Below are 16317 nucleotides of genomic sequence, written 5' to 3'. Positions count from 1 at the left end.
ACGAGTTAAATACGATATTTAATCGTTCGCTCGAGCAGGTAGGACATCATCAAACATCAAAGATTATGACAAGACCATAATCTTTAAAATCTAAAGACCTAAACATTCTTCTGCATAGGGTTCTTATATTTCAACTAAATTAACATATTGATCTTATTTACTTCCAATCCAATATGGGCAAGAACCAATATTCACCTAGGAAATTCTACCAATCAATATAATAGAAGGTAACGATCACTAAGACAGAGCTTCGACTTCACTAAACAAATATATTCAGCATATATATACCACAAAGAAATTGGACACCACCACACAGCACATTAACGAGAATCAATGAGACCAATACATATAGCCAACTCACTCATCAATTTAGCTTACCACATCATAGATTGATTTGGTATTTAGCAAGACGACGACGACCACCGATTCATCCAAATCACGGAACACCTGACATCTGATGTGCTGGAGCTTTCCTTTCCCCATAATCCTGGCATTCGATACGAACACAAGATGCGGATAGCGAGCAAAGGCTGACGGGATCGCGGACACGTCCAGTAGTGACGCCAAGTAGCAGCATCACCCACAGCACGAATACATGGATCGATGGTGGGGTGTCTTCAACCTGGGCGTCCACGACCGGCGAGGAGACAGGCGACAATGTTGTGGACGCGAGGAGTGCGGACGAGTAGCACGCTGACAAACCCAACATAGAGCTTTGGGGCGAGGTCGAGGACGTTGGTGCTGCAGCCAGAACATCACCACTGCGACGCCACGGATGGTGAAAATAGAGCGACGGTGTGAAGCGGTGTCCGCGAGGATAACAGCACGTGGACGATTGAGTGGCGTCGATGACCAAGACGACGGCGAGGTCCGCGCGGCTAGGCGAGAATATCGGCGGAGGACACGGCGAGCGTAACCAAGGCGAGGACAGGAAGGCGCGCCAAGAAACTGCAGCCAAGGCGCGTGGAGCTCGCAGGACCAGATCAGCGACCATGGTTAACAGCAAACTATTCCACGGTGGGGAAGAATGCAGGGCACGACCGACACTAGAACAGGGCAGGGTTGCGTCGAGCACGGACATGGCACCGGCGCAGTGAATCTTAGACGGCTAGTCGGAGACAGCAACCAGGGGAGGAGCAGGGGCGGTCGACGTTGGGGGCTGGGGCGGCATGGGAGGGAGCACGGTGTGTGATGGAGAGCCAGGGCAGCGCTGTTCGGCGAGGTCAGTCGTGGCGATTTGGAGACCAGAGCCGACGGCGAGGTGGGTGGAAAGGAAGGGGCGCTCGCGAGATCCGGGACGGCTTGGCTGGGCGACTGCATGGGCGGACAAAGAGATGGGCACCGAGCAGGGGGAGCAGAGAAGGGAGCGGGCGCCGCAGAAAAATCCAGTGACGGGAGCTCCGAGCAGGGCGAGCAGGAAACCTGCATGCGGTTTGGGGGAGCAGGGGACGCGCCATGGGAGGAGGACCGAGCTTGAAGACGCGGCTGCGCGCAGGGAAGGAGTAGAGGCTGAGCTCAGCGGCCATGGCGAGGTCGGTGGCGGCCGGCACCAGAGCCCACGAGCAGGCAACCCGTTCCTGGGAGCCGAGCAGGAAGGAAGCGCTGCCATGGCTGGGACTCGGCAAGCTGGAGGGAGGAGCGCGGCGTGAAGGAGCTGTTGCCAGGATTATGTGGATAAGGAAGGCACGTAGGAACTCATCCGATTGAGTGAGCGGTGCAGGGATAAGAACAATCGCAGAAAAAAAATCAACGCGGGAGAAAGCCTAAACGGTAGAAAAATCTGAGAAAAAGATTTTTTTGTCCACTTTGATCTTTTCTTTTTTCCCTCTTAAATAATACTGGCACTAGGATTTGATTTGGTGAATTTTTTTCGGAGTCAGATAAGTTTTCATCCGTTATTTAAATTTGAAGATTTCAGCCCGATTTAAATTTACAACAAACTTCTATCGTCGAGTTCTGATAACATTTATTTGGGACAAAATTTGCAAGAGTGAGCCAAGCTCCCAAATTTGTATTTGCTCCATCGATTAATTCTAAATAGCCATAAGACTCAATTATTAGCAGAGCAAATACGTCCCGAACTATGTGAAACTTCTTCAATAGTCTTGGTAGATGGAGAAGAATGTGACATCCAAAATCGTGATTCTCATTGAGGCGATGTCACGTGTCGTTCACATGGGTGAAAAGTTGTGCGTTATCCACATAGATTTATTATCAGGCATTTTCCAAAGTTGGTATTCACTTAACTGAGCAACTCAATCAGCATAGGATCCGCCAACTTGTATGGCAATTTAAGACCAAACTTTGAGAAATCCTTTGAATAGTTTAAATGTACGGATGTGATGTACACGTCTTGATCCTCACTTGATATACTTGCTCAAGTCCAGATCTGTTGTTTATCTTTAAGGCAAACACCTGGGGTGTTACATAAGGTGTACCAAGATCTGAAGGAAAAATATTGGTGGTATGGTTTAAAAAGAGATGTTGCTACTCATGTTGCACTTTGTGATATGTGTCAATGAGTAAAGGCGAAACATCAAAGACCAGTAGATTTGCTACAACCTCTTAAAGTGCCTGAATAAAAATGAGAAGAAATTGGTATGGATTTTATAGTCGGGTTACCTCATACACGTGATGGTTATGATTCCATATGGGTTATTATAGACATATTAACTAAAGTTGCACATTTCATACTCATGAAGACACATACTCAGGAGCTCAGTTAGTAGAATTATACATGTCAAGGGTTGTTTGTCTACATAGAGTACCAAAGAAAATTGTATCAGCTAGAGGAACTCAGTTTACCTCACGCTTTTGGAAGAGATTACATGAATCTATGGATACTAAATTAAATTTCAGCTCAGCCTATCATCCGCAGACAGATCGCCAACCAGAAAGTACAAAACAAGTATTAGAGGATATGTTAAGAGCTTGTGCTTTAAAATATGGTAAAAGTTGGGATAATAATTTGCCCTATGCAGAGTTTTCTTACAACAATAGTTACTATGCAAGTCTAAAGATGGCACCATTTGAAGCACTCTGTGGAAGGAAATGTAGAACAACGATATATTGGAACCAAACTGGAGAAAGTCAAGTGTTTGGTCTAGAAATTCTTTGGGGAGCAAGAAAGCAAGTTTAGATTGTTAGAGAGAACCTTAAAACAACACAGTCATGACAGAAAAGCTATGCTGACAACAGAAGAAGAGAATTAACCTTTGAAGTTGGAGATTATGTGTATCTTAAAGTTTCACCAATGAGAGGAATGAAAAGGTTTAAGGTTAAGGGAAAATTGTCTCCTTGTTATATTGGTTCATTCAAGATTTTGGAAAGGAAATGAGAAGTAGCATATCAGTTGGAACTACCCGACCGACTGTTAGATGTCCATGACATTTTCCACGTATCACAACTTTAGAAGTATTTAAGAGTACCTGAGGATCAGTTAGCCATGGAAGAACTTAATGTTAATGATGACTAAACATATTCAGAATATCCTATTAAGATTTTGGAAACATCATGCAAAATTACCCGGAGTAAAGTTATCAATATGTACAAAGTTCAGTGGAGTCATCACTCAGACGATGAAGTAACTTGGGAAAGAGAGGATGAACTCAGAACATAATTCCCCCCACCTATTTTCAGAAATTCTCTAATCTCGAGGACAATATTCTTTTTAGGGGGTAGGTTTTGTTACACCTCAAATCCATTAATTAAAATAATACATTACTAGCTAAACTTAGTAAAGAGTAAATTAAAAATTTGAATCAAGTGCTTGATTTCAATTACTTTTTGAGAATGATTTTTGTTTGCTAATAATTAATTGATGCTTTTATTTAAAGAATACCTTTATTCAAAACCCAATTTATTAATATAATAGACTTTGACCTAAAGATAAATATTTAGTGTTTTAATTATAAATATTTATATTAGATTTATTTTAATTTTTAAATAATTAAAAATATAGTTATTTATATTTTTAATGAAAAATCGAATAAAAAAGAAAAAACAAGACCCTAAGGCCCCGTTTGTTTCGTTGGAATTGAATTCCATTTTAATAATTATAATTTAGACAAAACTAATTAAGTTTATATATTTAAATATGTAATATATTTGTATATTATCCTAAATCATATGAGAGTGATAGTTATATACTATATTTATGTTATAGCAAAGCAAGTAGAAAAGTGTGCTATAAGTTGTGCATTGGAAAAATAGCATGTAAATCTATATAATTAATTTCTACATCTCACCCCATGAATTTGAGATAGGCTTATATGATAACTTTGGAAAGTGGTGGAATGTCACATTCAAAAAAAATAGTATATTCCATTAGTAAGATTCCAATTCCTAAAAATGAAAGGAAACAAACGGGACCTAATTTATTCGCCCCAAATGTAGAAATCGGCCACCAGGCCCAACCGCCACGCCCCTCCTTTTCTCCTCCTTCCTCTCTCTATGGCTCACGGGCCCCACCCCATGGCCCTCTCCTCTCCCTCGCTCATCGCGTGCCCACGCGGGCACATCGCTCCGCCACCGCCACGGTACGACTTGCCCAGCGCCGAGCCCGGCTGCCCGCCAATCCGCCTCCCCACCTCTTCTCCTTCCCCGCAAGTGGAGCACTAGAAACCATTGCGCCTCTCCCTCTTCCTCCCCCCCAATCTCGCTCCCCATTGAAGCCGCACCATTGATGTCGTTAATGGCTGCTGACGGCCATTACTCCCTCTCCCGGTGCTCTCTCTCTCTCTCTTCTCCCTCTATAAAAGCTCGACGCCAAGCTCATGGACCATTTCCCCCGGCTGCCGAGCTCGCCCACGCCTCTCCTCTCTCCTTGTCGTCGTACGTCGCCGTCGACCGACATTGTCTCGTCGTCTCCGACGTTCGTCACCACCGGAACACCTCTGTCCACCGTCCATGCCGTCGACCGGAGCTCGAAGCTCCACCGTCCACATCCTTTACTCACCTCGTCCACAATCGGTCGGAACCTCGCTCGTCGCCAGCCCCTGCGTGCAAGAAATAGAGGAGGGAAGGTAGAAGAAGTGGATTTTTTCTAGCTAGCCCCTGATGTTTGTCTATATTGTGTTAGATTGTTTCTCAATTCAAAAGAATTGAATTAGGTCCCTGTAATCATTCGTCTCATGACTATAGATAATTTGTTATCTAATCCCTACAAAAATATTTTGGATATATGTAATGAATATTTCATGTGTAGGTTAACAATTGACTTCATGTGTATGTGATGATCTATTTTAATCGGTGCCCATTATATTTCGTATTTTTGTATCTTATTAGGATTTATGTATGTTGAAGTTGATGCGGTCATCTAGAATGAAGGATAAAAAATAGAAAAACATGGCGTATTGATAACCAAGAATATTAGATGAATAACTACGTAATTACCTTTTCTCTTAAAAGTGTGATTTAGTTTTATAGTCAATTTTCGCACGTTCATGTGTAAATCTGCACATTGTTTATTCACTAAAGAAATAGTAGAGTTTCATTAATACTGAGATGATATAACTATGAACATGCCCACTATGGTCTAAATGATAGCTTAATATAATTCCATTACTAAACTATAGATTGTCTGTCTTCTAGAATAACTTTGTAACGACCAATATAATTTCCTCTTAGTGAGAAAGAACAAAAATAACAGGTAACTCGTGTTTTCTGGTAGAAATAATTAATTGGTAATTTATCTAGGTCCATAGAGTTTGGTTTAACATTGCTTCTATGTATTATATTAAATGAAATATATATATATATATATATATATATATATATATATATATATATATCCATGAACGATTTTCCATATAGGTTTCACTAGTAAAATATCGAAATAAAATAATTAGTGATTTATGTCATTAACAATAAAATGACAGTCGATATGGTTAGATTTATAATATAGCCACAGACCAAGTCTTATGTTTAGATGTTATCTTTCCTTTTATAAGCGTGATTTGTATAATGCATGTTTTATTGTTTATTGAATGGTGTATGTTTTCTTTTTGTATGTGTGATGTGCGACTATATTAGAAGCGGATTCTGTGGTAGAGGACCCAAATTCATTTGAGGAAGATCCACATGATACTTTTGAACAAGGCAAGTGGATTCTCCCTCTGCATTTCTTATTTGTACCCAAATAATACATTCAATAAGATTTACTTTTGGATATGTGCATAATTTGATGGGTTTTGCCTAAATAGGATTATCTAGAAATACCAACCTTATTCCTTGATTAACATGGGATTAATACTATGCTTAGTAGCTATGCTAATGCTCAACTTTATCATTATGATATCACTCTTTGAAAACAATATGGTTCCGGAGATGAATTTTATACTATTGTTGTTAATCCGACGATTAAACAAGATCATTTTGTATTAAACGTAACATGGACTGACAATATCCGACGATTAAACAAGATCATTTTGTATTAAACGGAACATGGACTGACCACCTAGGAAAAAAAGTACAACCATGAGTGCTATCATGGCTCTGTCTTTGGTAAATAGCTTTACTTAGTACTTAGCAACCTTACCTGAAAGATGGGCACCGACAGTGGTTTGGTGGCAGCTCACGTTAACACGGATGATAGTCTTGGCTCAGGTACCTCAGCCAGAGGGTCACCAATACTGATGTGGAAACCTTAGCGGGTGATTAGGAGCTTGTTGATCTATTTGGGGCACTTGTGAGAGGGCCAAGCCTTGTGTGCGATCAACCATGCCATAGTGGTGAAAAATCTGTCCGTATGGAGCACTTGATTATTACATAGATTAAGGTGGAGTTATACCTTGTTCACATGCTCTAATGAGAACTAGTGGAGAGTCGCCCAATGCCTTCAGAAACATCAACATGTATGTAAACCGTTTTTTATTTTGAGCATCTATATTTGTGCAATTACTTCATGAATTTATATTTTACTTGAATTGTATGCTAGTATAGAGTTAGAACTAGGTTGTTGTGTAGTTAGATAGAAAATACTATTACGCACGAAGGGTGAAATGAGTTAAGTTAGATAGTTTTGCGAGAATTTTAGGTTATTTTGGTTTACAAATAGTTAAGTAGTACATATATGGATTATATTTATGTTATTTTAACTAGGCCTTTTATAACATAAAGCTCAAGTTTTCAATTGTGTTGTTACATGGATGTGTTATATGAAAACAGAGGAAATCGGTGTATGGACTGCAGGTCCAGCGGATGGGTGCTGCAGACAAAAGATGTCAAGTTGGCGTCTACTTGTAGTTCTTGGTACGGGCATTAAGCATGACATGATCCGTAGTGCTTCGGCACGGTACAAACACTATTCATATAATGCCAGTGTCGTCACGATTCGGGTCTAGTGATGTGTTTGGGTCACCACCCGACACGATGGGCTTGCAGGAGCACTGCACGATTAGGCACGGCTTAGACCAACGGTGGTATATAAATGTGATTGTGAATTATTACTTGTTATGATTTTAAATATAATAAATTCATTTTATAATAGTATAAATATTCAAGTTTTAAAAATATATATATAACCTTAAAGATTTTATATATTTTGAGCTTTTAAAGAAAACAGTGTTTATAAGGACACAAGCACTATTAGATATTATTATCGTACAGTGTCGACATGATATGATTAGAGATTATAGTATAATGACTAGTTCAATACTTAGACGTTAGTAAGTGTCGTGCAGACGTTTGACCATCTATAGTAGTCACGGAGGGTAGTTGGGCGGATGCGCGCCCCTTTGCTTTACGGCGTGCGCCGCCGGCCCAAAAACCTGCGGCGGCCCATGGTAAACGCCTGACGCGCCTGCTCCAAGCACCAACCATGCGTTCCACATACTAGTACGACGCGCCGACGCGGCCACAAAAACAACGGGCTGCGAAACGGCGGCGCAGGGGTACCGTGGTCGCGCCTTCCGCAGCATCTTCCGTTGAGTCCTGATCCTACGGTCCGGAAAGGGTAGCCGCATGTTCTGGTTGGACTGTTTCTCTGTTCTTCTCTCTAGAAGATGGAATGTTCTGGCCAGTGCAAGGAACAAATCATGGATGCGTGTCGCCAATTCAGTATGGTAAAATCTTCCAAATGGTATGCAAGCCTTGTTACAATGGTCCGAGTGTCCGACGATCCTCCATCTGCGCGTTGTAACCGTAAAACTAGTTTCAATCACGAACAGAATGAAACAGATTCCTCTGCACCGCAGCGAGCTGCTGAGAAGCACAGACCGGAGTTAAAAAAAAAACTGCAAAGCTTGTTTACATGCCTCAACTCGCGAGCCACAGATACAAAAGAGATAACAACACAGGCACGGCAAACCGCGTTCATTATTCAGTGAAGAGCGACAGTGACGGCGGGTAGTAGTAGTCCTCGAAGCTCCACAGCCCGGCTGGCGCTGGCGCCGGCACCTGCGCTTCTTCGGGGACGGCGGCAGCGGCAGCGGCAGCGGTGGTGGCACTTACAGCTGCATTCCCGCCCTCCATGTACGGGACGCCGAGGAAGTTCATGTAGTTCTCGTAGGCCATTAGCTCCTCGGACAGCTCCTTGACCTCGTCGGACACCTGTGCGCGCGCCTCTACCTTGGGCGCCGGGAGAAAAACGGCCGGGGCCTGTGCCGCCACCCCAGATGCCGCCGTCGGCGCGGTGACGCTGGAGGAGGAGGCGTCGTTGGGGAAGTTGACCTTGGCTTTGGCGCCCCTGATGCGCCTGGCAGCGCGGTCGTACGCGCGCGCGGCGGCCTCGGCGGTGGGGTAGGTGCCGAGCCAGACGCGCACGCCCTTCACGGGGTCGCGGATCTCTGCCGCCCACTTGCCCCACGGCCGCTGCCGGATGCCGCGGTACTGGTTCTTGCGCCCACGCTTCGCCTTCCCGCGCGGGCGCGGCACTGCACGGGACGGGACAGTCGGCAGCGGAGCTGCGTCAGTCACACACACACACACACCACTGACCGTTTGGAGTCGGAGGCTCGGAGCTCGCCGGGAGAAAATGAAGAGACTGAGCAAGACGGAAACGGAGCTTAGACTTAGAGCTTACCTCTCTCAGGGTCAGGGGCGTGCGAGTCGGAGTCCTCGGCGTCGGCTTCGGAGTCAGGCCAGAAGTCAGCGGCGGACACCCGGCGCCGCGCCGGGATGTAGTCGAAGATGATTGCACCGCCGCACATGGATTCCTCCGAGTAACTTGGACTATTATTGGAGGGGGAAAAGGTTCTTGGTGGAGTGTTTGGGGAGGATACGATAGGATCGAAGTGGAGTGGAAACTATGGGAAGTCGACGCCTCCTCCTCGACGGGAGTTTGGTTTCTGCGGACGTTGGATTTGGTTCGGCGGTATGAAATAGCCGACGGCCCGACGCTGTATTTATACAGATTGCTGCAGTTGTGGGCGCGGAGGGGGCTCCGTCACCTGCAGACTGCAGTGGCGTAGAAAATTTGTTTTATAGTTGTTTTTATATCTAAAATAAAAGAGTTAGTTTGTAATAAATTAAATTATAATATATATGTTGATATCTTTTTCGGACTTCAATCACTCAACACGAACCAGTGGCGGTGCTCTCGACACAGGGGCGGACGGTCCGCGGCCTAGTGCGAGGCTAGGATTTTCTGTCTGATGGCCGGACGGTCCGTGCCCTGGGGCCGGATAGTCCGCGCGAGCTTAGGGGCGGCAGAAGATCTCCGGTGGCGCCTGGATCTCGCTCTATGGAGGGACCCGTCGGGGAGGAGAGATCCTAGGTGATGTCTAGGCTCGGCAGGCCAACCTAGACTCCTCTAATCGACGTATAGTCGAAGAAAAGTGAAGAATTTGGGGATTGGAAGACTAACCTAAAACTAGACTATAACTACTCCTAAGAATAAATGTAAATTGTATTGATTGAGGTTTCGATTGATTGATTAAATCGGTCGTATTCCTCTGCCTTTATAGAGGAGGGGAGCTGGACCCGTTACCAACAAAGCTCCAAGCTTATCCCGAGATTCTCGTCAACAAACATAGCAAAAAACTCAGAACCCTAATCTGTTCTGCGCTTGCGTGGACCGTCCGTGCTCTCTTTTAGTGCTCAACATATGCCCCCTGCCTTTTGGTGGAGTTGAGCAAACCAAAAGCAACTAACTCATGTGATTACATCGGTTCTCTTAGGCATCTTGCCACATACTAGGATGGTACTGTTTGAGGAAACGTCCATTCAAAGCCTTAGGTAAATCCTTGCCTTGTAATGTTTATAGTAAATAGGTGTTACCAGACATTACCTGCTTTACTTTATAAGGGCCCTTCCAGCTTGGCGACCATTTCCCAAACTTCCGGTCTTTATTCCTTAGAGGCAGGATGGTCTTTCACACCAGGTCCCCTACTTGAAATAACTTTGCTTTAACCTTCTTGTTGTAGGCCCTGGCTACCATGATCTTGTCCTTTTCTATTGCTCTTAAAGCTATCACCCTCTTGTCGGTCACCTCATCAATATTATCCGTCATTGAATTATAATAATCAATGACGGTTAGATCATTTTGTCTGGCGAACCTGACAGCATTCAAACTTATTTCCACAGGCAACACTGCTTCCTGCCCATAGACAAGCTCAAAAGAAGATACTTTAGTAGCACTATGTTTAGATATTCTGTGAGCCCATAAAGCTTCGGACAAAATCTTATGACAATGCTTAGGATTATCGGATATCTTCTTTTTTATCAAGTTAATCGATGTCCTATTACTAGACTCGGTCTGTCCATTGGCCTGAGCATAATATAGAGGTGAATTAAGCAACTTAATTCTATATAATTCAGCTAATTCATGTACCTCCTTTGACATAAAAGAAGTTCCTTGATCTGTAGTCAAGGTCTAGGGAATACCGAATCTATGAATAATATGCTCAGTTATGAACTCAATTACCTCCTTGGGTGTCATGTTCTTCAAAGCAACGACTTCAGTCCATTTGGTAAATTAGTCAGTGGCAACTAACACGAACTGATGCCCCTTTTATGATGAAGGATGAATTTTTCCTATAAAGTCTAATCCCCATCCTCTAAAAGGCCAAGGCTTGATGATAGGATGTAATTCGGCTGTAGGGACCAACTGTAGGTCGTCGAATTTTGGACACACTTGGCATCCTTTGTAGTACTTGAAACAATCAGCTATCATGTTAGGCCAATAAAAACCAGACCTTTGCAACAACCACTTCATCTTTGGAGCCGATTGATGGGTACCACAAATTCCTTCATGTACTTCGGCCATGGCTGATATAACATCATCTGGGCCCAAGCACTTAAGCAGGACGTCGTTGACTGTTCGGCGGTAGAGTTCATCACTCATCAAAATATACTTGAAAGTTGTACGCCGAATGTTCTTATCTGTCATGATATTGGGATCTCGTAAATAATTAGTTATGGGTGTCCTCCAATCACTTGCATCAGCTTCATTATCAGCCGAATCAATTTGGAGAACTTTCCTGGTAACCCCAAACAGTCCGGAGTCTTTACTCGGATGGTCCGCGACCTAGGGAATTGGCCCTGCACCAGTTATCAGATTTTCAGTGTTGTGAAATCTCCCTCGCTTTATTCGATAACCTGATGCACCTTGTGTCAAATTGTTAGCTCTATGATTCTCAACTCTAGAGATATGCCGAATACTGAATTCGTCAAAAGAATGAATTATGCCCCAACATTTTTCAAGGTAACTATTTAGAGTATCATCAAAACATTGATATTCTTCTAACACCTGTTGGACGACCAGCTGAGAATCACCAAGTGCCTTCACCTATTTTACTCCCATACAATTTAAAAATTCCAAGCCGAACAAAAGGGCCTCATATTCAGCTTGATTGTTAGTGCAATAAGTTTTCAATCGGCTAGAGAAGTCGAAGGAGACACCACTTGGTGAAACAAGTACGATGTCAATTCCTTGCCCTTCATTGCAAACCGATCCACTAAAATATAAAGTCCAAGGAGTAATAGTGAGGTATAACATGTCTAGTTTATGAGTATCATTAATCCAATATTCTACAATAAAATCCGCTACGACCTAGCCTCTCATAGATTTCAATGGTTCATAGGCCAAGTCATATTCTATGAGTGCATAAGCCCACTTAACAATTCTACCACTCATAATTGGGTTATGCAACATGTATTTGATCACATCGGCTTGACCAGAAACCGTGCAATGACTAGACAGTAAATAACATCTACACTTGGTGCATGCATAAAACAAGCATAAGCATAACTTCTCAATAAAAGTGTACCTCGTTTCAGCATCCACCAACCTCCGACTTAGATATGTCACCACATGCTCCTTTCCTTCAGTTTCTTGTGTCAGAATAGCCCCAATGACCTTATTTTTAGCTGTAATGTATAATCTGAATGGTACTCCTGCTTGTGGTGCTTTTAATACAGGAGTTGAAGACAAGTATTTTTTAATGAGATCAAATGCTTCCTGCTGCTCTGCCCCCAAGCGAATTTGGCATCATTCTTAAGCCAAAGGATAGGGGTGAAGGCATCAATCTTCTCGGCTAGATTAGAGATAAACCTTCGTAAATAATTCACCTTGCCGAGAAACTTCTGCACTTCGACCTTACAGGTCGGAGGTCCCACATTCCGAATAGACTTGATTCGGTCAGGGTCTATCTCTATACCATGTTCATGGATGACAAATCCTAAAAACTTACCAGCCGACACTCCAAAAGTACATTTACGTGGGTTCATTTTCAAACCATACCAATGCATTTTATCAAAGGCTTTGCGCAAATCAGCTACATGAGAACTAAACTCAGCCGATTTGACTACAATATCATCAATGTAGACTTCCACATTGTTTCCCAACATCTTATGGAAGATCAAATTCATAGCCCTCTGATAAGTAGCACCAGCATTTTTCAGACCAAATGTCATGACAACCCATTCAAATAAACCAATGAAGCCTGGACATATAAAGGCTATTTTAGATGCATCTTCTTCAGCCATGAAAATCTGATTATATCCGGCATTACCATCAAGAAAGCTAATACTTCTATTCACTGATGCAGTATTAATTAATGTGTCGGCTATGGGCATGGGATACTCATCTTTAGGAGTTGTTCTATTTAAATTGTGAAAATCAATGCATATTCTAAGCTTACCTGACTCCTTCTCCACCGGCACAATATTGAAGACCCACTCTACTTATCTGCAAGGTCTAATAAAATCAGCTTCTAGCAGCCAGTGGATTTCGTCCTTGATTCGTGGGAGAAGGTCTGGACGAAATGTTCTAGCTTTCTACTTGAAAGGTCTGAAACCGGACTTAATAGGCAGCCGATGCTCTACGATCTCTCGGCTTAATCCCGGCATCTCAGTGTAATTCCAAGCAAAGCAATCTGAATATTCCTTCAATAGACCAATCATTTTATTTCTAGGATTGGTCTCTAGGGTCTTGTTTACAAAAGTCGGCCTTGGAGTTTTACCATCTCCTATGTCGATCTCCTCCAAAGGATCGGCCGATGTAAACCCCTGTCCTAGTTTATCGAGATCTCTGAATTCCTCTATCATGTCCCCCACAGAGGAATCAGATGATCTTTGTGTGATGGTGGACTCTCTGGTCTCGGGGGCCGGATCATTCGTAATACTGCCTTTACGCTGTGGTGGATGTTCGGTCTTAAAGACCGTACTGTTTTGTAAAAGACCGGACCATCCGGCCTTAGAAACCGAACTGTCCTTGACCAAGGACTGATGAATTTTGTGCGTACTCATCATTTAAACTTTATTTAGGATTTAGATGATTCTCCATCGGCTCTAGCATTATAGGAATGAAACCCTTCTTATCTATACTTATGAACTGGTAATCAGAAAAATCTACTCTTGTGAGACATGTAGCAGTCTCATAAGTCCAGAGTACAGGGGCATCGGCCACAGCGATACAGGCCGATACATCAGCATGTACTTGTTCTACATCATCGCCTACCCATTGTATTAACATTTGATGTAATGTAGAAGATATACATTGGTTGGCATGAATCCAATCTCTGCCTAGGATTAGACTGTAATTTTCTTCTACATCAGTGACAAAGAATGCAGCAACAAGGGCCTTAGTCCCGATGGTTAATTCAACGGACGTGACTCCCCTGGCTTTGATCGAACTATCAGTTCCAACATCGCTGAGGGTCATATTGGTCTTGACCAGTTCGTCATCTTGTTTACCTAATTTTCTGTCCAATGAATAAGGCATTAGATTTACAGGCGCCCCTCCATCTACCAACATTTTAGCAATCGGTATCTCATCAATGTGACCGCGCACGAAGAGCGGCTTTAAATGATTTACCGATTCCTTTGGCTTAGTGAAGGCGGCTTCTTTAGGACCAAAATCAAACTAGGCAACAACAGGTTCATCGTCGCCGACAATAGTACAATCGACGGAAAATGTAATAACATTTACATCCATACTTGGGCGCTCTGGAGAAGCTTCGTAGTCGACCATGTATTCTCCCAATAGGTCATCCTCCTCCATTGGTGTTGGCACATCGTCGGAGGCGTCCTGGTGTGGTGCGGACGGTCCGGACTCAGGGGTCGGACGGTCCGCGCCTGGTGCAGATTGTCCGGCCTTGTTAGCCAGGCTGTCTGCCATACCTGCAGGGTGCTGCATAAGTGTTGTTTTATTTTCTATTTTTGTGGCTGTTCGCTTTTCCTCAATGGCCTTTGGTCTCCATTTCTTTTGCGATGGTGGGTACTGTGGATGTGTGTCATTGAATATCTTTTCCGCCTCCTTTTCCTGGCTCTCTTTTGCTCTTAGGCGCTGTAATTTTCGCTTTTGAGACCGTGTTAATCCTGCTGGGCACCATCGAGACATGGAGTATTTTGGATCGGCTATTTTGATGGAAGCTGTATCTTCTATTTTATTTTTGTTGGCCGATTCACCAAAAACCATTGGCCCTTCACTTTCTTTCTGTATGACGACATCCGTTGTACCTATTTTGATTATGTCATTTTTGTCGTTCTTTCAATTGCTGCAGGCATATGCCCCCCTACCGGATTGGTCGGCCTTTGAGGCCGAGTAGTCCGGCAATCTTGTTGGGCCTGCGTCTGGTGACCGGATTGAGCGACACTCAATCAGTCCTGTACTGGTGGTGCCAACCTGTTGAATACAGATGTTTGGGGTGCCCCCTAAGCAGGGTACTGTGGCATCCCAAACGGATATGGTGGCATGCCCCACATTTGATTTGGGACATATAGTGGAGGTATATATGCGTATGGATATGGCATAGGTGGATATGGGGGTGGAGGTGTCCATGTAGGTATGTTAGGTCTTAATTGGACAATATGACCTTCCATTTTTTTCGATTGGTGAGGTGGTCCAATCGGTCTTACCTGATATAGCTCACGAATGGGCGAGCGAGGTCGCTTTGTTGGCCGACCTTCTTTTTCACATATTTGGACAATAATTGATCGAAAATCGGGTCGGATTTGACCAGCCGTCCAACTGCTTTAAATGTATTTGTTTTCCACGTACCTATCTTTGGTCGTCGTGGTTTGAAGGTACGCGGTCATTGTAGGTCTTGAGTATGACCGGACCGTCCACTGGAATTCTCCGGACCGTCTGGTGTGGTCCCGGACCGTGTGCGCCTATGCGTCGAACCGTTCGAGATGCGCAGCACGGGCTCCTGCTCCTGCCCCTTAGTCTGCGCTTGCCCCCAGCGCTGGGGGTCGTGATGGTCACTTTAAGAGTCTCCCCTCCATCGGGAGTCTTCTCGGCCACTACTTTCCTGCAAGAAATTTTATGATTCTCATCGGCCTCTCTTGTGTTGCCGATGATTATCTCTTTGTCTTTGCCTTTATCGGATGTGTTTGGCCGAACCAGGATCCTCTTGCCCTCAAAATCGATCATGTTCATCGGAAAGGGCTCCGTGTCCACCTGTATTTCCTGAAATTTCAATCGTCCTTCGTTAATGGCCGATTGAATCTGTCGACGGAATACATTACAATTGAAAGGGAATTAGGCTTACACCTTTTTCCTAATTGATTTTGGTGGTTGAATTGCCCAACACAAATAATTGGACTAACTAGTTTGCTCCAGTCTATAAGTTCTACAGGTGCCAAAGGTTCACAATAAGCCAATAAAAAGACCAAGAAAGGGTTCAAACAAAGGGAGCAAAAGACAACCCAAATGCACCCTCGTCTGGCGCACCGGACTGTCCGGTGTGCCACGGGATAGTGTCCGGTGCACCACCGGACAGTGTCCGGTGCACCAGGGCACTCGAAGCTGAACTCGCTACCTTCGGGAAAATCAGAGGGCGCTCCGCTATAGTTCACCAGATTGTCCGGTGAAGCACCGGATAGTGTCCGGTGCCACACCGGACTGTCCGGTGTGCCAGCGGAGCAACGGCT

General features: G+C 43.9%; 1 protein-coding gene and 1 long non-coding RNA gene across 3 annotated transcripts; one reads left to right on the top strand and one right to left on the bottom strand.

Moving 5' to 3' along the window:
- The first annotated feature begins 4670 nt into the window (after nt 1-4670).
- LOC103650114 (uncharacterized) lies at nt 4671-6909 on the top strand. The gene is made up of 2 exons (XR_002268350.2): nt 4671-5024; nt 6034-6909. It is a non-coding gene; the product is annotated as an uncharacterized lncRNA (long non-coding RNA).
- A 1138-nt stretch (nt 6910-8047) lies between these two features.
- LOC100193143 (uncharacterized) lies at nt 8048-9340 on the bottom strand. Of its 2 annotated transcripts, none has more exons than XM_023301819.1 (2): nt 9023-9340; nt 8048-8903 (listed from the first exon to the last, which is right to left on the bottom strand). In XM_023301819.1, the coding sequence occupies exons 1-2, from the start codon at nt 9147-9149 to the stop codon at nt 8317-8319; spliced, it is 714 nt and encodes a 237-aa protein (XP_023157587.1). In that variant the 5' UTR covers nt 9150-9340; the 3' UTR covers nt 8048-8316. The 2 variants fall into 2 exon arrangements, with proteins under 2 accessions (XP_023157587.1, NP_001131773.1); NM_001138301.1 differs by having other exon boundaries at nt 8226-8873; nt 9023-9263.
- Between the last annotated feature and the right edge of the window lie 6977 nt (nt 9341-16317).

Source organism: Zea mays, chromosome 3 (genome assembly GCF_902167145.1).
Source record: "Zea mays cultivar B73 chromosome 3, Zm-B73-REFERENCE-NAM-5.0, whole genome shotgun sequence".
NCBI lineage: Eukaryota > Viridiplantae > Streptophyta > Magnoliopsida > Poales > Poaceae > Zea > Zea mays.
The sequence above is the reverse complement of the archived record's forward strand: the minus strand, read 5'-3'. Positions and strand labels throughout refer to the sequence as shown.

Excerpts from the sequence above, each read along its gene's own strand:
- LOC100193143 (XM_023301819.1), bottom strand. The coding sequence starts at position 9,149 with ATGTGCGGCGGTGCAATCATCTTCGACTACATCCCGGCGCGGCGCCGG. Across the intron at positions 8,904-9,022 it reads CGCCCCTGACCCTGAGAGAG|CTCCGCTGCCGACTGTCCCG; the intron begins GTAAGCTCTAAG and ends TGACTGACGCAG.